Genomic DNA, 25029 nt, shown 5'->3' with positions numbered 1-25029 from the left:
TATGTTATAGTATGCTCCCTATGTTTTATGCATTGGTTAAGTTGATCAAACTAAGACATTTCCAACTCAAAGTTCATTCCCTTGACCTCACCTTTCCATCGTAATATTTCTCCCGTTTGTCAGTGAGCACAGACCGAATGACATTTCCAGAGTATTCAATGACCATCTCCCCTGCATCAATGGTTTTCTTGCAGAACAGACCTCGGCCATGAATGGGAGACCTGCAGAGGAATAAAGTTTGTTGTAATTAACTTCCAGTAACAACTTTAGCCTGCATATGTAGATGCTGATTTTGTTGAGGCCATCTGCCTTTTTTTATACCATCAAGTTTGTCGAGATTATGGACAACTGATCTCATTATTATAAACAACAAAGGTAAAGGTGAAATCCAATGGCAAATGTCCCAAAATCTCCTTTAGACCACAGGACTTTCCCCAGGGACTAGGAACCTTTTGGGGAACTCCCTGTGTTTCAACCACAGAGACCAGGGTCTAGATTAAGTTCCGGCGACATTTTAACCCCCTAAAATGCCCATATCTGAGAACCTCTGGGGTGGGATTTGCAGGGATGATGTTACCAATTGGTCAAACAAAGACAGCACCTCTGCTTCAACTCATGTAAGGCTCCATTCATAAAACAAGGAAGCACTCTTGTATCGATTTAGGACTATTCTAGGAGACGGGGAGAACATTTGTCATTGTTTGATAACACTAAATATGAAGTTAGACTTTGCTTTCGGCTTCCCAATTTTTATTTATTTATAAGAGACAAAAAGAGAGATCGTGTGAGCAGCTCGTACTGTGAATGAGACAAATAATTGTTTCATGCCGGTTACATTTTTAAAGCATAACCATCAAACACACACACAGATGATTTACTGTGGAGACTTAGTTTCATTTCCCCCTGCATACATCCAACAAGCATCAGTAAACGGTGTCGCAGTGAGATAAAAACTTCCTCCTTCAAAGTTGTTGTTGTTTTTCCCCCAACATGATAATTAGATGAAACCGGCTGGCCCACTGAACTGCAGGCTGCAGAGTGTTTACCCCCGCGACCAGCATGGAAATACGGACAACAATGGTCTGAAGGAACCTTTTAGTTCCTTGAAAAGTAGACCCGGTACTAAGATTATCAGGAAGTTTTTTGTGAAAACCTAGCTATTGGACATCATCTACGTCTTGTGCAACTTGTCATCAACAGAATTGTAAATTATTTATAAATGATTGACAGTTTAAGGCCCCCGATCCAACCTGTAGACTCCAACCGTTTCCTTAGAGGTGGCCTTGAGCTGTTTGAATCTCACAGCCAGTGGTAGCTCCATGGAGGCACGTCTGCAACAAAAAGAAATGTTGTGATCTTATAAGACTGTGGCAGTGGGGTGTGGGTTAGGCTCGGCTGCAGAGTGGGTGGAGCGGGGGGGTGGTTCAGGGTCAATGAGTGTGTGTGTTTGTGGGTGTCTGTTTTTACCTCAAAAGGAGCAGTAGTGACGGGGAAGAGGTACGCGGCGCGACAAGAGTGCGGAAGTACTGTGTGTGTGTGCGGAAAGCAATAAAAGAGCTTTTGAGAACCCAAAGAACCCTCGTTGCTTCGTCTCTTTATGTCCAAGACTCACGGGATAACGTGATAGCGTTTACAAAGACCATCTTGACAAAATTATATTTTATAACTAATAACTCTCAATTTCAACTATTAGGTCAGCTAATGTAAGACAACTTCCTCAGGACAATGACAGAATGCAATGACTGTAAATAAATAACTAATCGTGTGAGTGCGGCAACTGACCTGGCAGTCCTGAGCTGCCCTTCGTCATCATCGTCTTCTTGCGGCCTGTACTCGGGAGGCTGGCGGTGTTTTGAGGCCAGGAAATTGAACATGTCAAATACAGACCTCCTGGAAGGCAAACACATGTAATAGGCAGCAGTCAGAAACACAAACACACAAGATCCAAACAGGTTTGGTTACAAGTTGGATGAAAACTCATTTTATATAGGAGCATTAGTCAGAAAGAAGGTTCTTGGTTTTCCAATCGTCCGATGAATCATTTACCAAATCTTTGGGTTGTGCTCAAATTTACAACATTGTTTATCAACAGTGTGAATAATATACAGTATTTTGTATTTGTCTGTTTGCTACAATCGCCCTACATCGAGGCCCTGTGATGGAAGAACAGTCTTGTCACACACTCCACAACACAACGTCTTATAGACGGGTATATGTATGTGTGGGTTCCTTCCTAACCTGTGGTGGATCTCTGCACGAACCGACCCGTGGGGGTTGATGGGAGGTTCATCGGTTTCCTCTGGTTTATGGAAGCGGAAACGATAACTCCGGCAGTGTCTGGAGCCGTAAAGCTGCTCGAGCAGGAAGACCACTGCCTCGTGGACGACTCCCAGCATCCTCAATCCATTCACACCTGTGAGGAGCAAAGGAACACATCCACAATTCATGTTTTGCATATACAGCAACGCATCTATTCTTCTTTGTTTTGTGGTGTAGTCAGAGTGATGCCTCACCTTCAAAAGAGAGCTCTTTGAGTCGTGCATTGGAGCGAGCTTCTTGCACCTTATCAGTCAGGGATTTCCAAGCCTCTGTAAAGTTAAGGCGTAACAGCTCAGCATTTCATGCACGATGTATGTTAAATATTTCACACACATCAACAGCTCTTATTCTAATCGTTGTATATGTGAAATGTAACCTTTTATGTACATGTTGTAATTACAGTGATTCCTTAGTTCTGACAAAGAACATCGAGTGTAGTCATTTTGTTTTCACAGTAATGATTTGTATTAAAATGTAGTCAAAACACTTTGCAACAAAGAGGACATTTTTTCTCTAGCCCTGTGCTCTTTATTTATGGGCAACAAGCTACTCAATATAGCTATATAAACTTTAAAAGCACACATTATATGACCTTCTGCCAAAGGCATATTAGCACAGAAACACAGTCCTTTCCTCTCACCTTCGATACTCTCACAGCGGATGTGGAAGCCGTCCTCACTGCAGATTTCAAAAATGATGCCCTTCTTGGGTTTGCTATCTAGGCCGGTATCCCTGCTGTTGCCATCTTGGCCGGGTGGTGAAGGCACAGTAAGTGACCCTGCTCCGCCAGCTGCAGATGGTTTGTCTTTCCCCGGTAACACAGGACTATCAGATGTCTTCTTTTTACCAAGCACACTGGAAAAGATTTTAGGCAAGCATTAGAACTCTTTAATATATAAAGTATGAAAATGGGCCCCCGAGCATGGATGACCCCATACCTCTTGTTGGTTGCCTTGTCTGCAGGCTTGCCTGTATCCATGGGTTCAGGGGAGCTCAGCTCTTTGGAACTGCTTGCAAAGACGATAAGAGAGGCTCAAAATGTATATTATATAATGTATATATAATATGTTTTACTTTAGGGGGTTATAGTTTCAGTCAAAATGAGCTATTTCACTTATATGTACCCAAATCAAACTGTATTATAGTACAGTGAATGAAAATATAATTTTGAACAAACAATCTGTTTGTTAAAAAGACGCAGCTAAAGAATAAAGCGTACTCACAATCCTGTTCTTGTATTCCCAATTAATTACAATCAGGGTTTTAACCCAACAAATGTCATGACCGTATATTTCTTGACACGTCTGTGCATACATGAAAAAACAAGAATGAAAATCTACCAAAAATGAATGACAAGCCATGGCTGCCTTGGAATATGACCTGAAAAGGAAAACGTGTGCCTTCAAGTCCTCAGGGCTTGAAATCAAAACCTTTTGCTCACCAGCTGCTAGTGGGCTTCAAAGTTACTTTGGCACAATTTCAGCAGCCAAAAGACATTGATTGCCCCATGCAGAGAACACCGTTAATTGACATATCTGACCTGCCTGCACATTGATGTATTATTTAAACATTATAGATTTTTTCTCAGTTGAGGTATTTATGAAGCAAACAACCATGACTTCCAAAATTTCTCCAGGCCTGGATTTTGCTATTTTCAAATTACATTTTTCCAGGTTTGTTATGAGCATACGTATCTCATAATGTATCTCATCAAGACAAAGAAATGAGAAGAACAACTGTCATTATTCTCCATACATTATGGGACCTAACATTTTTAAGAAAGGTTTTGGCTAATTATTCCTATTTATTCATGTAAATAGTAATAAACCGAAAGTACAATACATCTCAAGCAGCCAGAATAACAACTGTCTCACCTTGGCTTTGAGTGATGCCGTCCTGCAGGGTTGCTTTGATGCTCCTCTGCCTGAGAAGCCTTGAGCTTTTTCACCGTGGTTATGTCTGGACTCTGCCTGCTCCTCTTTGATTTTGGTTTGCCCTTTTCTGCTCCTAAAGTGGTCGAGTTAGGTGGCCTTTGTTCTGAAGATCTGGAGATGGGAGTTGTTCTACTGCTATGGGAGTGTGTAGAGGTTTGTGTTTGGGTGAACACTCCAACAACACGTCTCTTGGCAGAGCTTAGCGAGGTGGCTAAAGTTACAGTGGTGTTTGGACTGGAGTCCACACTCGGAGCTCTGTTACCATGTTGAGATTGGTGCTGTAAGTGGATATTACTAATTTCGGTCTCTCCGTGCTGGTTGACTGCCATGCTGATAGTCTGTTGGGAGGGTAGGATGCAGATGCTGCTGGCAATAGATGTCTGGACAGATGAGCTGAGGTGTGATATCAGTGGAGCTCCTGCTGATTGAAGGCCCAAGCCATGTGGACTTGCTTTGAACAGGAGGTTGCCAATTGGCCCTGTGATCTCAGTAGAGCCGAGGAGAGGGGTGGAGAGGGACACTGATCCTGGTGCAAGAAGGCCAGTAGCACCACTAGTGGGCACAGACACAACATTTAGCACTGACTGACTGGGGTTGAGACCAGAGACTGTGCAAGGTATAAGGTGAGTAGAGGAATCATGGCCCAGGATACCAGGCTGGGCAATACCGGGAATCCTCTGCTGAAGAAGAGTAGTGGGGTCCAAGTACATAACCCTACCCGATTTTGGTCTCTTAATAATATTTGGGACCTTGCGCTGAGATGTGGAGAGGCTGCTTAACTCAACCAGGCCACCAGGTTGGCCAGGGATGCTAGCAGTAATCTGAGGGGAAGACAGGTTGATGAGCGTCATGTTGGAAGGGCCCACTTCAGACGGGGCCAGAGTAGGCTGGCGACGGGTGCGGGCCAGCTTTTTGCTTTTTCTTGGTTGAAGACGAGAGATGGGCCTCTTCTTGCCGTGAGCAGACGCGAGTACAGTCTGGGAGGAAGGACAGGACACTATGGCAACACCTGGACCCAGCTCACGCGGCCGACCAGCCTCCGAGACCAAAATCTGGGGCTGGTCGTGGGGCAACCCAATAAGAAGCCCTGAGGTGGTGCTGGGGAGTCCCGTCTGGAAACCCGTATGTGTGGTTCCTTTAAAGGAGTGAATCTGGGAGGGGTGAGCCATGGTGCCCATGACTTTTCCACCAGCAGGAAATATTGACTGGGCTGTGGATAAAGTAGTATTCAGCCCTGTGGTAAGTGTCATAGAGCTCAGCACTGCTGAAGAGCTGTCCATCACTCCAGCACTAATGTTTTGGGCAACACCATTAGGGACGGTCTGGAGAACATAGAGAGGCTGGAACTGTTGATTGACCACAATGAGCTTGTCCGGGGCTGGTTTGATGACTGCTGGGCTAGAAACCTGGGTCTGAGATGGTCCTGGGCCAGGAACTGTACTGGGGCTGCCTGCAGCTGCAGCTGGTGCCGGGATGTACTTCTGAACCTGAAGAGGCAGGGAGGGTGAATTTGGCAAACCAGGGGTACCAGAACTCCTGGGAACACCCTGGTTACCTGGAGGTTCAACCACCTGTCCAATGGCAGGGCTGGGAATAAACTGCTCAGGGGTCATGTGACCCTCTGTGACCTGTGCGTCCCTGTTTCCCAAAGTTGTAGCATCATGGTGATTCTGCGATGGGGACACACCTGGCCCTGCTCTTTTCTTGTCCCCATTCTTTTCTCCACGGATCATCTCTGGGTCAGGAGCTAAGCCCAGCATGGTGCGGTCCGATGTATCCGAGATAAGACTCACAGCAGTGTGGTTCTGACTGGTGTTGACAGAGGGGCTGCGTGTGGTCAGGACAGAGAGATCAGATGGCAGCTCCAAAGGAAGATATGGCTCCTCTACAGATATGGAGCTATTCACACTACTCTCCACTACAGCTCCACTCTCAGCACTGGGCAGCTGCTGGGAAAAGTCATCAAACAGGATGTCTTTCGGCCGGTTGACATCGACTCCAACATAGCCGTCATCCAGGAGCAGCTCTGAGGAGGACGGCTCAGACTGCTGACCCAGAGCCTGCATTGACATGGAAGGTGTGTTGAGGACAAACTCCATGATATCAGATGGCAAAATATTACCACAGTCATCACTGTTGTTGTTGTCAGAGTCTGATTTAAGCAGGTCTGTGCTGAGGGACAGTTGGGCCTCGAGAGGATCCTGACCCTGACTCTGCGGCTGGCTCTTGACCCCGCCTCCAAGAGGAAGACAGTTTTCTTTCTGGTTCTTTCTACCTTCCCGCGTGTTACCACTTACAGCTCCACCGCTGTTTTCAGCCTCCTTGCTCGAGTCATGGGAGTCCGGTTTTTCAGGGTGTCTTTCTCTGCCCCTTCTCTTAGGTGTACTTTTATGTGGTGTGGAAGAAGAGGTGGCTGTAGTGGTGGTTGTGCTGGTGGTGCAGATGCTGGTATCACTCTCTGATCCATCATCAACACCGTCGAGCTGGCCAATACGCTGCTTGCCTAAGGTCCTGTCAAACACAGCAAAGACAATATGCCGCATTATTAGAGACAACAAAAAATAAACACAAATAACTTCTAGACAATAATCAAAAATAAGAGTGTGTACTTACAGAGCACTCAACATGTCCTCTTCAGCCTTTCCTTGTGCCCTTTGTTGTTGCTGCTCCTCGTCTTTTAGAAAGCGCTGAAGCTGGGATCCCCGTCCCAGACACCGGTCTATCCCTTCTATAGATGGTAGGGCTTCACCAGGGTTTATTATTGTTCGAGTGAAGTTGTAGTAGTAGGGGTCTTTACTCCTCTGTTTCATTGCGCTGTCATCATCCTCTCCACTGTCCCCTGATGAAGAAGAGGTGCTCATATCATCTGCTCCATCCACCTGCCCCTCAGCTGACTTCTTGCGGCCACCGGTCCTCCTCTTAACCACGGCGCCAGCTCCATCACCGCTGCCGTAGAAAGGAAGGTCTTCTTCGCCGTACGAGCGAACTCCATAAAAAGGCGTGAGTCCAAAAAACATGTTGGAGCGTGCACGAGCACTGCGCCGAGGGTAGCGCCGCTTCGCTGACCCCGACCCGTCACTGTCATCCTCGTGATGTTTATCATCCATGCCTCTGTCGTGGTCATCTTCGGGGCCATCACCCTCGTCCTCTGTGCCTTGAGTGAGGAGGCTGTGGTGGTCTCGGAGCTCGCTCAGTGAGTGTTCCTTGCGCAAATCCTCCTCCTCCATCTGAGTCTGAGTGTCAGATTCAGAACTGTCACTGCTGCTGGCAGACGGTGAGGAGAAGAGAGCAGAGCGAGCAGAGCGACGGGTCCCCTGGCCGGCAGGAGAGGCAGTGGAGGTAGTAGTCATGGGACAGGAACCAACAGTGCTGGTCCCGTTAGGGTCAGTCTTGATATCAGTCTTTAGTGGAGTTACAGTAGGGGGTTTGACTGGTCTCTTCTTCTCTCTAGTGGACAATGGCAGCTGGTTGGTTGTTGGTTTTGTGTGAGACTGGGTAGCGATCTTCACTCCTTTCTCTGGAGCTAAACCACCCGGTTGCAGGTGCTGTAAGTTGTCCAAGCTGGAGCTGTTCTTCCTCTCAGGACAGGAGTAATTTTCTCTGCTCTTTGAGACTGACCTGTCCCCTCCCTGGTTCTCAAGCTTTTCCCCCTGAGCCTTCCCGTGGGTTTTGGTGCTGTTACCAAGCACTGGAGCTTTGCTATTTGTGCTGTTGTGAGAGCTGGGGCTTGCAGCATGCGTGTTGGCGCTGCCAGTAGCTTTAGTATTATTGTTGAGAAGGGGGATTTTGTTGCTGCTATTGCTGTTTTGGAGAGTCTTTTCTCTTTCCCGGTCTTTGGACAACTCTCTGCTGCCTGCCATCTTAACTTTGGGGTGTTTCTCTTTGGCAGCTGAGGCTGCAGCTGAGGCTGCAGCTGTAGAGGCCAAGTTCATGGAGCCTCGCTTGACAATGTCATCTTCTGCTGGTGACCTTGATGGCCACACAGGCTTCATAGCTGCTGCTGTGGCTGGACCTGATGAGTAATCATTCAATTTCCGTGAAGTGGATTTCTGAAATGAAGGCTGTGGGGAGCCAGATTTCCCAACCACCGAGTCCTTATGGGGTGAAGCTGGCATTACATTTCCAGTGCCACTACTACTCTCCTTCCCTGAGCTGGGCTTGTCCTTAGACTGGGTGATGTTAGAGGTTGGGGTGGCCCGGTGACGAGGCAACAAACTTGAAGAAACATCCTGGTCTTTGCCTCCGTGTTTCCCTTGCTTGTCGGTCTGCTTGGTGCTGCCAACTCTCTGCTGACCAGCAAGAACAGCCGTGCCCACAGGAGGGGAGGGCTGGCCTGAGCCTGCAGGTGCCAGTCTGGGGCTCTTACTCTCACCGCCAGTCTGTTTGGACTGAATGCCAGGGTTATTATCTTTCCCTGAGCCACAGTCTTTGTTTTTCTCTGTGCTTCTACAACCGGAATCTCTGGAGGGAGGTCTACCCTTGTCAGAGTCTCTGCTAGACAGTCTGTCTTTACCTTGGCCTAAGTCTTTTCCAGTTTCCCTGGTTTCCCTGCAGTGTTGTCTCTGCTTCTCAGAGTCCCTTAGCCCTGCATCTCTACTTAGAGACCTAGCTTTTTCAATGTCCTTATAGTTGGGGTTTTTAGAGGATGATTTGTTTTTATCTTTTACACTATTGCTTGAATCTCTGCTTGTCTGTCTCCCCTTCTCAGAGTCTTTGTTTAGTTGTCTCCCCTTTTCTGAATCTCTACTGGGTGGTTGTCTCCTCTCAGATTCTTTCAGACCCGAGTCTTTACTTAACGGTCTCCTCTTTTCTGGCTCTTTGGCTGATATTTCATTCTTGTCAGACTCTTTTTGCCCAAGTTCTCTGGATAATCTATTCTTGTCAGAATCCTTAGGAGCTTGGTCCTGACTTGACACCCTCCCTTTGTCTGCATCTCTCAACCCTTGATCTTTGTTGGGTTGATGTCTATTTCTATCTGTAGAGAACAGTCTACCTTTTTCATCATCTCTCTGGACTGGACATTTTGCTGATTCTTTGCTGAGGTGTTTGGACTTTTCGGGGTCTCTGGCAGGGGAGGGGATAAGGGGAGGGGGTGAGGTAAGAGGTCGTGACAGAACCTGAGGTGGGGAAGTGAACACTCTCAGTCTGTTCAGCTGGTGGGGAGGAGGAGAGAGAGAAGGGGAGCTGTGGCGACGTGAGTCAATATTCCGCATGCCGGGGTTCACCAGGGAGTCTCCTACTGTCACAATCTCATGGCTTTGGGGCTGAGATGTACCTCCTACAAAACAAAAGAAATGGAAATTGAAACTACTCTGTGAAAAGCTGGGACTGCTGACAAGTGAAATTAATTTCTAGAAAAATGTTCTGTAATTCTATAACCAAATTCTAAAACAAAAAGTGAAATACAAACTTTTACCTGGAGAGGGCATGGGCCTGGGGCCTAGTAAGCGCTGACAAGGAGGGTAGCTGGGGTGTCGGTTCCGGGTGTAAACCCTTAACTTGGGTGTATTTGCAGGAGAAAGGGTGTCAGAGCGCCTTGGGGATTCAAATGGATCTGGAAAATCTAGATAAGCAAGAAGGAGAAATTGACATAAAACACAGTTGAGATTCAGTTTCCCCTCCAGACCTGTTTTAAATCATGTATATACATATACTCGTATATATATATGCTCTTTTTTTCCAGGTAAAAAGTTTTTAGACAACTTTAAAGTCCAGTGACTACAGACATAACCATTTGCTCTCTAAATAACTGACACATTTACATTAAGGTGGAAACTAAAATGTTGATTAATGTGAAATGCCCTTGGTAAATGAATAAACTAATTGAGAGAGCGATCCATTACCGCCACAAATTTGCAACACTATCATCTGTAGTACCTGCTATGGAAGGTGGGCTGTGTGCTATCGTGCGATTCTCCTCAGGAGCCATCATGTTTTTCAGGTCAGACTCTACCACAAGAGGGTGACAAACCAGGATCCTACAGGTGTATACACAGCGCTTTCGAGCATCCAACGTACTCCAGTACACCCTTGAACACCTGGGGAGAAGATCATGTATTCAGTTTGCAAGGTTTTAGAGAGGACTTAGTGAAAAGGTCAAACAAAAAAACCTGTAAACTCACTGGTATCCTACAGGGAAAAGTTTGCGCTTGCAGTCTGAGAGTTCAGTCAGTATCCCCAAACATTCGATGGTCATGGAGCCTGCAATGACAGCGTTTGAATCAGCATTCTAGAGACACTGGGATAAAAAGTTGTTTATCAACCAACATTTACCCACGATCGACCTACCTATCATCATGTGGACATTTTCAGGCTCCAGTCCTGCCAGCCACTTCCTCCTGAGACGAATGCCCTCCAGGTCCACGAGGATCCTCCGAGTCACCTCAAACCCAGACACCACCTGGAGAAATAATACATAACCATAGGAAAGTTGAAGATAAAATTAAGATCATCAACTAGCAGTTCCTGGTCTGGCATTGGTTCCTCTATACAAGAGACATACACAGTATTTTACTGACTAAGTTTCAAAAACGTGAACATACTTTTAAAAGTGGCTGCAATCTAAATGTATTAATGAGCTTTTGACTATATAGTAAATAATAAAAATGTTCTTACTTCTCCCTTGATGAGGTCCCTGTGCTTTGGACAATAGACTTTCTTGTCCTCGAGGAAGACACAGTGGCACTGGCGTGCGCACATGAAATGGTAGTTGCTGGTGCAAGAAGTGAGGCAGCAGCCAACTGTGGCCCCTGGCTTCTGACACTTCTCACAGCGCTGAATAAAAAGTACAGGTTGTAAATGTAAATCTGTCTATTGAATAACCACTGAAAACAGAGTGGGAACCTGTAATGGTCACGGTATCTTACCAGCTGTTTTCCCCTGAGAACAGCCATGTGAACATTCTTCAGAGAGCCGTCGTCGTCTTCAAACACTTCAGCAGACCACAGAGCGCAGTTCACATGGGTCCACTCGTTCTGACCGATGTACAATAGCCTGCCACCCTCCTGAAACAAACAGCCGTGTTACAAGTGACACAAAGTCATTCATCTGTGTGTTAAGGAGAGTCCAAGCTGTTTCCTGACTCACATTAGTGTTCTCGTCTCCGTACTTCAGACACAGAACACATTTCCTGTTATCACATATGCCCGGCGGAGGAGGGAGCTCTGGGCTGTCGTCACGATCTGAAGAGAGCAATTAATGAGAAAGCCAGTAAGTGACTAGATATGCAAAATCAGTGTGCATATAAATATTTGTGCCTATATTTGCAGATTGCCTTACCAGGAAGGAGTGGGGGTGGTGGGGGTAGAGATGGAGGAAGTGGAGGAGGGGAGGCTGGAGAATCTGGTTCACCAGGGGTCTTGGGCTGAGGAGCTGGGATGATCTTTTTCATGAGGTGGGGGAGCTCAGCGCGGGAAAGCTCCTGCCTCTCCTGCCACTGGGCATAGTTGTGGTCCAGAGACGGAGGCAGCACAGCATTCGGGAGAAGTCCACTGCTGGGAAACAATGGCACTATTAATTGCTAACCTAACAATGATTGGGTAACATTTTAAGTGATGATTGTGAGCATCTCAGGATTTATTCCAAAAAAAACACATAAAAAGTCGTATGTGAGCAGTAATAAATAATCACACCCAAGGAGCTTTGCCAAATTGCGTTTTGCCAAGTCAAACAAGGCTGGGCAATTTGTATGATGTGATGTCTCATACTTAATAAGACGGCAGAGGCAACTAAAAACAGGCATCCCTCCAGTGGATGGATCATTGGTTTCCTGGGCTGGAGCACTGACACATAACGCAACAGACCAAACTGACAAGTTAACCACAATTGGACCACAAAAATGTATCAAAGAGCCGTGAAGTGAAATGTGACACTGTTATGGTTTGCCTCCCACAATGCCTGGAGGACAGGCAGAGTAAATGGACTGGGAAAGCTGATATATAAATAAAAGTGAGCGAGTGACTAAAAGAGATAATGAATGAGTGAGTGGGAAAGGAGTTCAATATACAGAGCAGTAAAACCATAGCATTAAATTACAAGGTCAAAGGTTCACATTGATACAAAAACAGGGGCTTCAAGCTTTGAGTCATTCATGTTAATAATGTCAAATAATATGCCTGTCATCACTGTGAAAAGCATAAATTATCAGTGATCAGAAATCAGTGATGTAAATGAATGTGCACAATTAAATAGTGCTGCTATCCCCATGAATAAGTTTGACTACAGCCAAGAGGAGTTGCTGTCATCAATCCTGTATGCTCTAGTTAATAAAGACAGCACGTACAATTTTAACTTTATCTTTTCAGAAGATATTCTAATATTCACATCAATCAGTGTTATTGTGTGTGTGTGAGTGGGCCTCCAGTCATCTTTTACCATCTTAAATTGACCGTTAAGCTGTCCAGTGGGCTCATTAAATCAGAGAAACTGTGGAATCAATTTCATTACTGCAGCTTTAAATCTTAATTGGTAACTTTAATCAGTCATTGTCCTGAGATAAGGCCTGTTGAAAGAAAACCACTTAAGTCACTAAATCCTTAAGTTGTTAAAATATTTGCTTTCACTTTTGGATCTGAGAAAGCGTTTTAGTTGGAATCATTTAAGCACTCTAGTAGCACTTAAATGTCCCTTACCGATAGCACTTTGTTGTTTAGCACTTTAGTAGCACTTGAATGGCACTTACGGATAGTACGCTGTAGTTTAACGTTATAGAAGAAATTGTACTTGCTTGATTCTTGTTGTTCTTGGTTTGGACTCATGGTTTAATGCACTTATTGTAAGTCGCTTTGGATAAAAGCGTCAGCTAAATGACATGTAATGTAATGTAATGTAATGATTACCAAAACACTGAATTGCAGATTTCCTGAACCATTAAAAAAGATAAAGTGACAATCATATGGTATCCTGATCGTCCCATTTGGCTGTTATTTCCACTAACTTTACTCAGAAGTTGGTGGTACAGCCAGCCACACATTTTATAAATATTAGTTCACTGCTTTCTGGTTTCTTCCTATATACAGATGATGATACTGTACAGCTTCTCCCAGAGAAACCACATCTTACTCCTCATTTTAGTAATTATAGACCTACACCGCTTTTTGGACGGGTTCACATTACATAAGTATTACTTTTGGAGTTTCTTCTCTCTGATTACAAACACAACTTGCACTGCAAGTTCGAAAAATAACGGCACATCACACACACTTCACAACACTATTAAGATTGAGATGACTGCCTGTACAGGGCTTAGCTTAACTATTGACTTTCAGACTTTGTTCACATGGGTTTGAGCTCTCTTTAACTCATGTCCAGTACTATTGCCAGATGTTATAGCTGTACTTTTAAAGCCTTTGAATTACAACAAAACTGTTATGCAAACTGCAACAGCAATTATAAAAATCTCTTAATTAAAAAGAATAACTTCACACTACAGTAAGATAGACACTCACTTGGCAGAGACTTTTTGCCTTTCCCAAAGCCTGGACTCTTTCACTTTGAACCAGGGGAAGATTCGGTCCATTTGCTGAAACAGAAAACATTCGATGAAGTTTGCACATCAGCCCTCGCATACAAACTAGCTGACATGACCCTAAAGTGTTCAATTGCCAAATAGCCATTATGCAATTGAGAGTACTTGTGAAGTGCACTGTATTTTAGTTGTGTAGTAGTGCTGACGGGACTGATATAATCCAGAGTTGAGTTGAGGTTCTTACCCGAATAAAGAAAGACTTGACCATGCTGTTGGCTTTCCTGCTTTCAGGCTGGCCACCATCACTATTGATGGCCGTCTGAATGATTCGCGTGATGTCATCACTGAACTCCAGCTGGTAGAGAAATGCACACACACAGAGAGAGTGATTGTTAAAACAGTGAAATGATGATGAACACTGGTGGAAAGGTCGTAGCTGCTGTAGCTGTCTATGTTGATTAACCCTTATACAGCACAGGCCTGACTTGGATGCAAGACGAGGACACATAAAATATTGACAACTACTATAAAAATGCTTTACGGACATGATTTCTTTTAAATACCATATGGTTTGCAAGGGCTTGTGATAGCAACTGAATCAACCCTAACTATTCGGACCCTGCATCAAATCATAAGGCAAACAGACTTTCTCATGTTCAGGAAAGGTTTACCTATGGTTAGCTTGCATAGATCCCTCCCATCCTCTAATAACTCTACGGTAAATACACACAAACATTAAGTAATTTAGCTCAAATATAGAGGACAACACACCTCTCAAATAGTCTCTTGAAACTACACCAGGCTTAGTTTGTCAGAACTGCAGAGACACTGCTTGAAATATGACGTACTTACCACTGAATTGTAGCGACCGTGATCCATCTTTTTGTCAACAGACTCAAGATCTGGAGGGGAGTCACTGGGAGGTGCAGAGGTAACTTCTGTCAGGACTGGAGGATCTGGACCCTCCGGGGAACGACGAGATGGAAGACTTTCCTCTGTCTCTGGGTTCAGCTGCGGAGGCTTAACCGCCTGTCCCAAAGCCAGAGAGTTACACCGAGTAAAGATCTCACCAGTATGTTAATTTAGCTTTGGTTGTTGCTTCAGCTGTTTGTAACTGAATTGGTCTTTGTAGTCATCAGTGTCTATTCTGTATACATGAATGCAGCACTATGATGCGGTAAAGGAATAAATCATGCTTTAAGTACAAACACATCAGATTGTACCAACACCACAGAAGAAGAAGCAGAATGAATATCTGACCTGTTTGTAGCGTAACAGGTGTGAGGATGTGCGTGAGTTGAGCAGTGCAGTGAGGACATGTCGAACGCATCCCTGAAGCTCTCTTTCTAACGCCGTCCTCCACTCGGCCGGATGGCGTTCGGTGCATTTGGTACACGTGTAGGCAACGCTCTCTGGTAGCTTTGATAGCAGCTCGTACATTTCATCTGTGGGGTTAGCGAAGGATGACAGGTGATTATTGCTCCCATTAAAAGGTCTTTCAGCATCTCATCAGCATGACAGCACTCATAGGGCGGCCTGTCAGTCAGCTGCACAGAAACTGACAACTGACAAGACAAACGAAGTGCAACAAGTGCTGTTGAATACTAATTACAGCACTCTACTGAGACATACAGTAAACTTGTGTTTAAATGTGATCTTCTACCTGGCTTTTTTGGAAGTCTACTGACCTGTCAGATTCTCACACTTGGCATGGACCCAATGGTTGCAACGGCCACACTCCATCATCTTGCTGTCATAGTCATCATCATCGTAGCACTTGTCACACAGTGGGCAGAAGTTTCCTAAGAGAGAGAAGATGGTAAACAGTGTTATCAAAGGTTGTCATTTTAATGTTTGTCCCCCTCTATATGTTACTGATGAAGTCTTCAAAATACACGTCATATTCTTTAAAAAAGTATTCTCCTTTCAAAGAATACCAGTGGTGTATATGTACTGACTGCTTTAGGGGGAACCGCATTTTGGATTCCACATGCTTTTTACTTACCTTTAGCAAAGAGTTTGGCACAGTCATGACACATGGAGAAGTCATGAGACCACTGGGCATCCCAGGACTTTCCAGGTTTAGTGGCTCCACAACTTTTACAACGCACACATTTGGTGCAAACCTGAAAAGAAAGAACACATAAACAAGGTGCAAAAACTTGCAAGCAGTTGTGTAAAGAGCAAGGGTGGTGTGAAAGTGACGCTGTGAGGAGTAAAGTGTTTTCATAGACGCCGCCTGTGAGCGGGTCCCATGAATGCAAGTAGCACTGTCGTGAGAGGCTGGAAAAATGTGTGAACAAAAGGAGAGGTAAGTCAAAAATGTGTGAGCAAAATGCTAAAGTTGGGTGAGGGTGAAGAGGAGTCTAAACGGAGAGTGTAGGTATCCATACCCAGACTCTCTTCTTCTTGGTGGGTCTAGTAGGGTGGTTGGGCCCCAGGCACTCCGGGTGATAGCTGTTACGGCACTTATCGCACTCAAGCAGCTGCTGCTACAGTGACAGAGGCCAAAAGAGGGATTATATTATTTAAATATGAAAAGAGGCAACATAAAGATGTTCATGACCAACAAACAACACAGTTCCATTCGCAGCAAATCAGATACAAGCATGTCACCTGCTTTTGACTTGTAATAAAGGTATTCACTTTAGCCAATCAGCGATTGTTTGGATGCAACATTAGAGTGTACCATGGACCACGGAACAACATTATAAAAGACATTACAATGAGACCATAGTGTGAACTCTATGGAGCTTGGCAGGATGTGTAGACAACCACTTCCTCCTGTGGCTTTGGGTCAACACAATTGGCTTTATAACACAGAGCATTTTTGCAAACCAACAGCCATCCCTACATACTGAAAATAAAAGTGAACTGACTTTTTCTTTAATTGTCTGGCAATGAAACTGCTTGATGTTTAAGGTGCATTAAAAAGGTACCCTGTAGAGATTTTTCGACCCGAAAACGCCGTGGTGCAATAGTTTTGTGGGTCTTTTTTTTGTCCTCATCAACCTACACAAGGGTGCACTTGCATCCGCATTCAGGTGACGCAATACACATTCATGCCAATGGTGTCACACTATTCCACTTGGCGGTAACGTGCCAATAATTAGTATAAAAAACACAGCAATGCGCCAGCAAAGGCAGGGACGAAGAAGAAGAAGACTGCTGCTAAACATGGACGTCAACCATGCCGGCTTCAAAAGCTTTACACACGTTTTTTAGGAAGGAAATGCACTCCATACATTTGTTAGGCCTCAAGGACAAAGACAATGTGTGCTACTTAGCATTCAGATCATCTGTTGCATTTGTTTAATAGCCAATAACCAACAAATCCATTTAACTTATGAACGTATAACAACAGGACAAAATGATCAAACAAGTGTGATCCTAAAATGAAAACCATTCAAGGCTCACACCATGCACTATTTACACAGGACATAAGTTAAATAATAAAATAATGGCAGGAATCCAAGAAGCTGATTAAGTGCTGTCTGTTGGCAAGACTAGCAGGCTTATTTCTATGGAAGATTAAACCGCCTTTACACACTGTCACTCCACACTAAGCTTACTTTGTGCACAACTTAAAAATGAACACAACTGTACTGAATGGCTTACTTTAGTTTTCTGGTGCTGGCGCCCACAGGCCTGGCAGAACCTGCATCGTCGACAACACCAGTTCTCAAACTGCTCCTGGAGAGGGCGCTCTGACTCCCCCAGGCAAAAGAGATGGAACGGTTCACAGCACACCTGGCAGAAGACAAACTACAAACAAACAGGTTAAACCATTGCTCTGACAATACAATTTGAAATAAACATTTTCAAAACAATGACCATATTTTTACCTCAACATTTCCACTGCTTGCACATAAGAAGCAGAGCACCCGGGGCGTGACAGGCACAGAGGTGAGCAGGCTGAGGCCGCCAGCCTCCCAAACCTTCTCCACATCCAGGTCCCTCTTGAAATCCACTCTGATACGATGCACTCCGTCGCAGGGCGCTCTGGACTTCGCCTGGCCCCTAGTCGAGGGAGTGCTTAGCCAGTTTAAAGTACTGCTGCTGGGGGGTTTAGTGGTCAGCGGCTTCTTGTGTTAATCAGACAAGAGGAGAGAGAGAGGAGGTTGAATATCAGAAATTATTCATGAGAATTATGTAGAAATTAAAATGTTTAAAGCAATTGGATGCAATTTACACAGTGGCTACTTCTTACTTTGTCTTTAGGTCTCTGTTTAGGAGATGAAGGAATAGAGCGAGAAGTTGGCTTCTTCAACTGTTTTGATTCAACTATGAAAACGAGACAGGACATAACAATCAAATAAGAATAGAGTATAAACAATATATTAATTCTAACTTTAATACAAGTGTGCGCCCAGTTTTTTGTACCTATATCTGAAACAGTTGTAGTTGAGCTCTGCTGTTGTGACGATTGCTGCAGGGGCTTCTTCTTGGGCTCGCTCAGAGAAATCTTGGGTGAAGCATCTTTTTTTGAAGGTGCCTGACTGGTAAGAGGTCGATGCTGCTGGTGTGACGGTTGATGAGATTGCGTAGACTGAGAGGGGGAATTTTGGGCTGAAGATGACGGAGAGGAAGATGATGAGGATGAAGAAGATGAGGAAGTGGAAGAGGAGGATGACGAGGACGAAGAGGAAGAGGTTGGTACAGAGTGCTGTGGTTTGTGTCCCTTCTTGCTGGTGACACTGCTCGTGACTGAGAGCGGTTTGGCATCTGGTGTGAGAGCTGGAGAGTGAGCCTGGGCTGTGCTGGGCGCATGTAGGGGTTCGACTGAGGCAGGGGAAGATGCGAGGGCTGGAGAAGATTGCTTTGACAGCGGCTGCAGTCTTGACTTCTCCTCTCCCAACTTTAGCTCAGGAGTTTCGCTCTTTTTGCGGACAGGCTCCTCCTTTAGTGGTGCAGAAGGGGGTTTAGGGCCGGACTCTGAGACCAGTCCTTTTACCAGAATGAAACCCTCCTTCTTCTCAGACAACTTGTTCTTTTTCTTGTCTTTCTTGCATTTGCCTTGCTTCTGAAGAAACATCTTTGAGGGCATCCACTGCAAGTTCTGACACTTCCTCATCCTGTAGACAGTGACAAAACCAGTAGGTTCTTAATAATTCCATACATAATTAATTTGTGATAAAATGTTATTCAAGACTTGCTTAATAATTGAAGTAATATATTGCAACAAACAGCTCATCATCTAAGACTCACTTGCAGCATTGCTTTTTAATGTTTCTTCCTCCAAATTTAGGCTTGTCGAGACAGTTGGTACAGACACCACAATCTTCTGGAACTTGGCAGCCTGGGCATTGGCTACAGCGTCGCGACCGACGCCCCTTCTTGGGAGGAGCTTCTTGTACAGCCTTTTGCCGTGTCTCCCGTGGCTTTGAGGGAGGCGACTGAGGCTCTGCCTCCTCGGAGCCTGCTACTGATGACTTATCTGTAAAAAGAGATACAGCACAGACTGATCATTATTACTGACACACAGTTGTACAGGATGGTGACAGCATGGAAAGAACCACTTTCACAAAATATTATATGTCACATAGAATATAATATGGGATGCCTAGGAGCTTGTTTAAGACACAGATGAACTCAGATTAAAAGACCAAACAAACATGGGTATGATATAACTGAGCTATTGATGTGTCCCTGTCACATCAGCTCCTCTGTCCTCACAACAATTCACATGTTCCAACATGGCCTGAAAGCAGACAAAATAACAGGAACGGGGCAGCCAAACTCTGCTTGTTCCATCACCAGTTCACTGTGTGTGCATTCATGGGGACTAGATGTTGTAAGACTCAACTCTGTAAATCAGAGTGTTTTACATTGTGTTTTCAGCATCTCATCAGCATGTGTTTTACATTGAGCGTGTAAACACATAATCACCATAAACCTTGTATGTATATGCATGTATGCATGGATGTATATATATATCAGATAGATAGATAGATAGATAGATAGATAGATAGATAGATAGATAGATAGATAGATAGATAGATAGATAGATAGATAGATAGATAGATAGATAGATAGATAGATAGATAGATAGATAGATAGATAGATAGATAGATAGATAGATAGATAGATAGATAGATAGATAGATAGATAGATAGATAGATAGATACATACATACATACATACATACATACATACATACATACATACATACATACATACATACATACATACATACATACATACATACATACATACATACATACATACATACATACATACATACATACATACATACATACATACATACATACATACATACATACATACATACATACATACATACATACATACATACATACATACATACATACATACATACATACATACATACATACATACATACATACATACATACATACATACATACATACATACATACATACATACATACATACATACATACATACATACATACATACATACATACATACATACATACATACATACATACATACATACATACATACATACATACATACATACATACATACATACATACATACATACATACATAATTCATCCCCAGGGGGACATTTATTTGTAGCAGCAGCAAACATGGTTACAATATATACAATACCATAAAATAAAATAGCAGAGCAATAAAATAAAATAGCAGAGCATTTGTATGTGTGTGTTTATGTGTGTGTGTGTGTGTGTGTGTGTGTGTGTGTATATGCGGTGCCAGTGCTAGTAACAGCAGGTGTAGAGACCAGTACATACATACACATACATACACACACACACATACACACACACACACACACACACACACACACACACAAACACACACACACACACACACACACACACACATACACCTCCACTCTGATTAGACAAGTTTTGTGTAAAGTTAAAGTGACTCTTATTCAGTATTTTCCTGTAATGCCATCATTACATTTGTTAGGTTAAAAGCCTATGTCAGTCTAAGTGTGACAGCCAGGAGGTTGTAATCCACATGCCAGTCAAATGAGAGGTAAATTGTGTGACTCACCATCATTCCCCATGGAAGATAGGATCTTCTCTCTCTCCTCCCAGGGCAAGGCACTAAGTGTGGGCATGTCGTCGGGGAACACAGCCCGATTACGGCCAAGAGCCACAGCTGCACGACGACATACATGCTTGATGCGTGGACCACGGACTGAAGCCTCTGACGAGTCACTCTCTTGACCCTGCTCACAAACACACAAAGTGAAACATTTTTATGTTTTACAATATTTATGTATTTGAAGAGCATGCTTCATAAAAATAACAAAAACACAGACAATCATACATGTATGATGGCTGTGTATTTCATTTCTTGTTAAAGTTTCAGGAAACCAAATAAAACTATTATCTCTGTTCAATGTAAGTCAAAAATGGTACTAAATGTTGGGCTGAGGCTATGATGAGTTCAAGTAGGATAATGGGGAATTATTATTTTTTTTAATGTGCAATGACGGCCTATAACTACCGAATGTTTAGATTAACAAAAGAACAGATGAGTATATTCTGGAAGTACTTTCAAAAGCACAGCCAGTGGTGCTGACTGCATAATGTATGAGGCTAACCGAATTCCCCTTGAGTAACACCCTCCGTGGGACTTTCTTATTATCAAGTTTCATTTTGAATACAAATACATATTTCTATTAATAGCAAATATTCATAGCATTCATGTACAAGTAACTTGCTTGTGGCTTTATAATGAGAAAGAGAGAGAGAGAGACAGAGAAGCTTTGTTGAGGAGACACAATAACTATGCGGCAAGACATAACCAGAAAAACTGACCTGGCCTTTCGTCTGCTCTGCAGGCTTTAGTTTACTCTTTTTTATCTCAAAGAGCTGAGCTTTGGCCTTCTTCAGTAGTCCAACTACCCGCTTGTCAGTCACAGGCTGCTTCTCTGCTTGTGCCAACATTGATCCAAGAGAGGAGACAGGGAGCTGTTGTCTGCCGGGCTGCCCTGGAAGGCTTGTGGTCTGCTGGCTAGGAGCACTTTGTTTCTCTTTCTCCTTTTCCCCATCATCAATCTCTGCCCCTTTCTCGGAGGGTCTGTTTTTCTTAGATAGACGTCCTTTAGCAATAGATAAGGGAACAGTGGAATGGGCTCCACGTACCTCTGAGGAAGCAGTGTCAGAAATTGTTTCAACTGATGTTGATTTTTTTCTCCCTGGAACCTTTTTTGGAGCAATAGACAGAAGAGCATCTTCAGAGTCCCTCCCATCCACAGTAAACAAGCTGGAAGGTGCATTGGGGGAGTCATCTGGTGTAGAAACCTTACTTCTTTTCTCCAAATCCTTCCTCCCTTCCCTCTTATTTTCCTTCTCTTTCTCGCGGTTTTTCTCAGAATCCCTTTCTTTTTCCTTTTGAGCAGGTTCCTGGGGAGCTGACAAGGTTTTTTCTTTACCTCCTTTCCCAGCTCCTCGCCCTGTGTCCTGGGCACTGGAAGGAAAGTGTGGAAAAAGTGTCCCAGAAGTGGCTGATGTCGTTGACAAAGGAGGTGGGTTTCCAGCAGCCGCTCTCCTGCTATCAGGTGTCCCTTGTGGGGCCAGACCCATGGATACGGTGGAGAAGGTGCTGAAAGGAGGAGTTAAGGCACTAGTGGCTAGTGGACTTGCAGAAACCCCTGGCAAAGAGCTGGGATTACTACAGGGAACAGAGCCTGTCAACGCAGACATCTCAGAGGAGCCTTTGCCCATCAACATCGGACCTCCTATTTGGCTGCTGCGTCTGGTCATTGAGTGGGAAGGAGACCGTGGATGGCCACGAAGTATACCCAAGACCAGTCGTCTCCTGCGCCGCGAGGTTCTGTTGGAGCTAGATGAGGTCTGGTGCGGGGAGAGAGAGCCAGGGCTGCTTCCAGAAGATGAATGCAAGGTAACAGACTCAAATATACGTGAGTGGGCCTCGCTGGGTGTAAATCGTGGAGCACGGAGCAACGGGCTGCGCTTCTGGTGTGGTGCATCAAAGCGGGATGAAGAGGGATGTTGGTGGTGGGAGTGTGGGTGAAGAGGGGAAAATAGACGAGTCCCTGTTCCTGCTCCGCTGCCTGGTGCAGGAAACACCACGGGAGCAGCTCCCCCTGCTCCACTAACACCGTGGGGCAACAGCCCCACATCTTCAGCTGTAAGAGGGGGAGGACGAAAGTTGTCAAATACGGGCTTGCGAATGAGGCCCTCCTTGGCATATTTAGCTGAGGAAAAGTACTGCTGTTCAGGGTGGGACAGGGACGTCCAGCGGAAAGTGGGCTCTCTCAGAATTGAGCGGCTTCGTTTGTCTGACAAGCTGGACAACACTGACGGTCCAGACAGGAATGGAGGGATGGGGTGAGTTATCCAAGGTGACTGCGAGTGGTGTTCACTGATAGCAGCTGTATTGGAGGAAGCTGACTGGGGAGGCTGTGGAGGTGTGAGGAGAGGGGGAGGGGGAGGTGAAGAAGAGGAGGAGGCTGTGGATGAAGCATGCTGGGAATTTACAAGTGTAGAGGAAGACATAATAACTCCTGTTGGTGGGCTGATGATAGGTTTTTTAGCCCCAGTGGTGAGAGTTTCTCTCACCCTCTGGCTCGGATTCCCCCGGCCGACCCCCTGTCCTCGCCGTCCTCGCCGACTCCTCTCCGCCAACACATGCTCTGGCTCTGGCTCAGAGGGAGGAGAGGGTGGCCGTGAGCTGTGTAACAGGTTGGCTTCCCTCTCTCCCTGCGAGGACGGAGAGTGATCCTCTGGCTCTGACAAAGCATGTGTGGCCTCAGAAGCCTGGGAGTCGCATGATGAGTCATCCAAGCTGGGGCTGCTGGACCTGGAAGACTCTGCAGAGGAGAGCTGGGAGGAATGCTGCGACACAGCACTTGAGCCGCAAGACGCTGCGCTACTGCTAAATCGTCCATTGGCGGCGTTGTTGGTGTTGTTGTTGTTGAGCATACTGGCAGCTGTTGATGGAACAGTGGGGAGAGGGGCAGGAGGTGGAGGAGGGGGGAGGGAGTCAATCTGAACCGCGGTACCAGTGCTAGTAACAGCAGGTGTAGAGGAGACCAGTACAGGAGAGGGGGAAGAGGAGATGGTGGAGGTGGAGGTGGGTTGGGCAGATGTTGAGATAGATGAGGGGGTTGGTTCTAACCGTGCTATCTTCATATGGGGTGGCTGGGTTCCAAAGTTGCCCTCATCTTCAATGAAGCGCTTGGGGGTTTTGATAATGCGAAGGGAGACAGTACTGACCACAGGCATGATGAACTGCCTGATGTTTTTCACTTGTGTCTTCCTAATACCAGAGTCAATGGTTCCTGTCCCACTTCCCCCAATGGCTACAGCTTCTTTCTCCAGTCGCTTCTGCGCTCCTTTCTTAGCGCGCTGCAGCAGCTGTTTAGCGATGGTTGCATCAGTGCGTTTAGTAGAGGGGACAATCCGGACAGGCTTTCTATGGCGAGGGCTTTTTCTGAGGCCCACTGTCCGGCCCAGCTTGGAGGGTGACGGGGAGGCAGGTAGATCGGAAGAAACCTGGTACTCAGTACCATCCACATCCCTCAGCATAGGCTGCTGAGGAGTGTGTGGTTCTGTGCCTCTATCGCCCCCTCTGACCCTAAAGGCGTTATGTTTTCCTTCCACACATTCAATGGAGGCAGACAGCTGTGCCGCAGCAGCTGCCGCCTCAGCTTTGAGACGCTCAGCTGAGGGCGGTCGCCCGCGTCTGCGTCTTGGTACGCCAGGCAATGTCTTGAGCCGCGACTTGAGAGGAGCGAGTTTAGTTGCTCTCAGCCTCTTCAGGTTGGTAACTTTGGATTCACCCCGCCCACCTTTGGGAAGCTTTGCCTCCGTGTCATGTGGTTGGGCACAGCCCAGTGGTGTCCTCTTGGCGCCCTTTTTGTCCTTGTCCTCTTCTGTTTCCATGCCCAACTCAGACCCAGTCTGCCTACTATCCTCCCCTGCTGCATGGCTGCCTGTACTCCAAGCTTTCTTGCTACTTGAAGATGGGGGTCGACCTCTTCTCTTCTCCCCGGTGCCAGGTGGCCTCCCAGGCAGCCTTTTCACCTTCTCAGCTGGCCTTTCAGGGCCCTCAGGTTTCACCTGTGTAGGGGAGGGAAGGGAAGAGGGGCAAGGTAGACAAGCAGCAGCTTTCTGGGCAGTCAGGGCCCGTGGGGGACGGCCTCTAGGCTTCTTCTCCTGTATGGGTAGGCCTGCTGAAAAAAACAAGAGAACAAAACAGAGGCCATTTAGTAAGCATGAGATGCATTTGATAAAGACAACCTGTACGGGCATAGGCATCTTGAGACAACATTAAGGTTTCTGATGGACCAGCAGGGAGTTACTTTTAGGAGACTT

General features: G+C 45.4%; 1 protein-coding gene across 6 annotated transcripts in view; it reads right to left on the bottom strand.

The window, feature by feature from the left end:
- kmt2a (lysine (K)-specific methyltransferase 2A) overlaps positions 1-25029 on the bottom strand; it is a 38984-nt gene that overhangs the window by 4597 nt on the left and 9358 nt on the right. Inside the window, exons 3-33 of one of the 6 annotated variants that reach the window (XM_034548115.1) lie at positions 21505-24887; positions 20732-20909; positions 18928-19156; positions 18103-18794; positions 17930-18003; positions 17565-17804; positions 17338-17484; positions 16113-16211; positions 15725-15845; positions 15408-15521; positions 14980-15164; positions 14572-14748; positions 13964-14074; positions 13700-13773; positions 11532-11746; positions 11340-11434; positions 11120-11257; positions 10869-11027; positions 10542-10653; positions 10376-10454; positions 10131-10291; positions 9670-9816; positions 6867-9531; positions 4194-6764; positions 3258-3326; positions 2960-3174; positions 2514-2588; positions 2239-2413; positions 1783-1890; positions 1251-1331; positions 92-221 (exon numbers count right to left, since the gene is read on the bottom strand). In XM_034548115.1, coding sequence (XP_034404006.1) covers positions 92-221; positions 1251-1331; positions 1783-1890; positions 2239-2413; positions 2514-2588; positions 2960-3174; positions 3258-3326; positions 4194-6764; positions 6867-9531; positions 9670-9816; positions 10131-10291; positions 10376-10454; positions 10542-10653; positions 10869-11027; positions 11120-11257; positions 11340-11434; positions 11532-11746; positions 13700-13773; positions 13964-14074; positions 14572-14748; positions 14980-15164; positions 15408-15521; positions 15725-15845; positions 16113-16211; positions 17338-17484; positions 17565-17804; positions 17930-18003; positions 18103-18794; positions 18928-19156; positions 20732-20909; positions 21505-24887 — 13019 coding nt within the window. The remainder of the gene's footprint in view (positions 1-91; positions 222-1250; positions 1332-1782; positions 1891-2238; positions 2414-2513; positions 2589-2959; positions 3175-3257; positions 3327-4193; positions 6765-6866; positions 9532-9669; positions 9817-10130; positions 10292-10375; positions 10455-10541; positions 10654-10868; positions 11028-11119; positions 11258-11339; positions 11435-11531; positions 11747-13699; positions 13774-13963; positions 14075-14571; positions 14749-14979; positions 15165-15407; positions 15522-15724; positions 15846-16112; positions 16212-17337; positions 17485-17564; positions 17805-17929; positions 18004-18102; positions 18795-18927; positions 19157-20731; positions 20910-21504; positions 24888-25029) is intronic. The other 5 variants (XM_034548119.1, XM_034548120.1, XM_034548116.1 and 2 more) reach the window with 5 other exon arrangements.

The sequence above is a fragment of the Cyclopterus lumpus genome, chromosome 13 (genome assembly GCF_009769545.1).
Source record: "Cyclopterus lumpus isolate fCycLum1 chromosome 13, fCycLum1.pri, whole genome shotgun sequence".
Taxonomy (NCBI): domain Eukaryota; kingdom Metazoa; phylum Chordata; class Actinopteri; order Perciformes; family Cyclopteridae; genus Cyclopterus; species Cyclopterus lumpus.
This window is presented reverse-complemented; position numbering and strand designations above follow the sequence as displayed.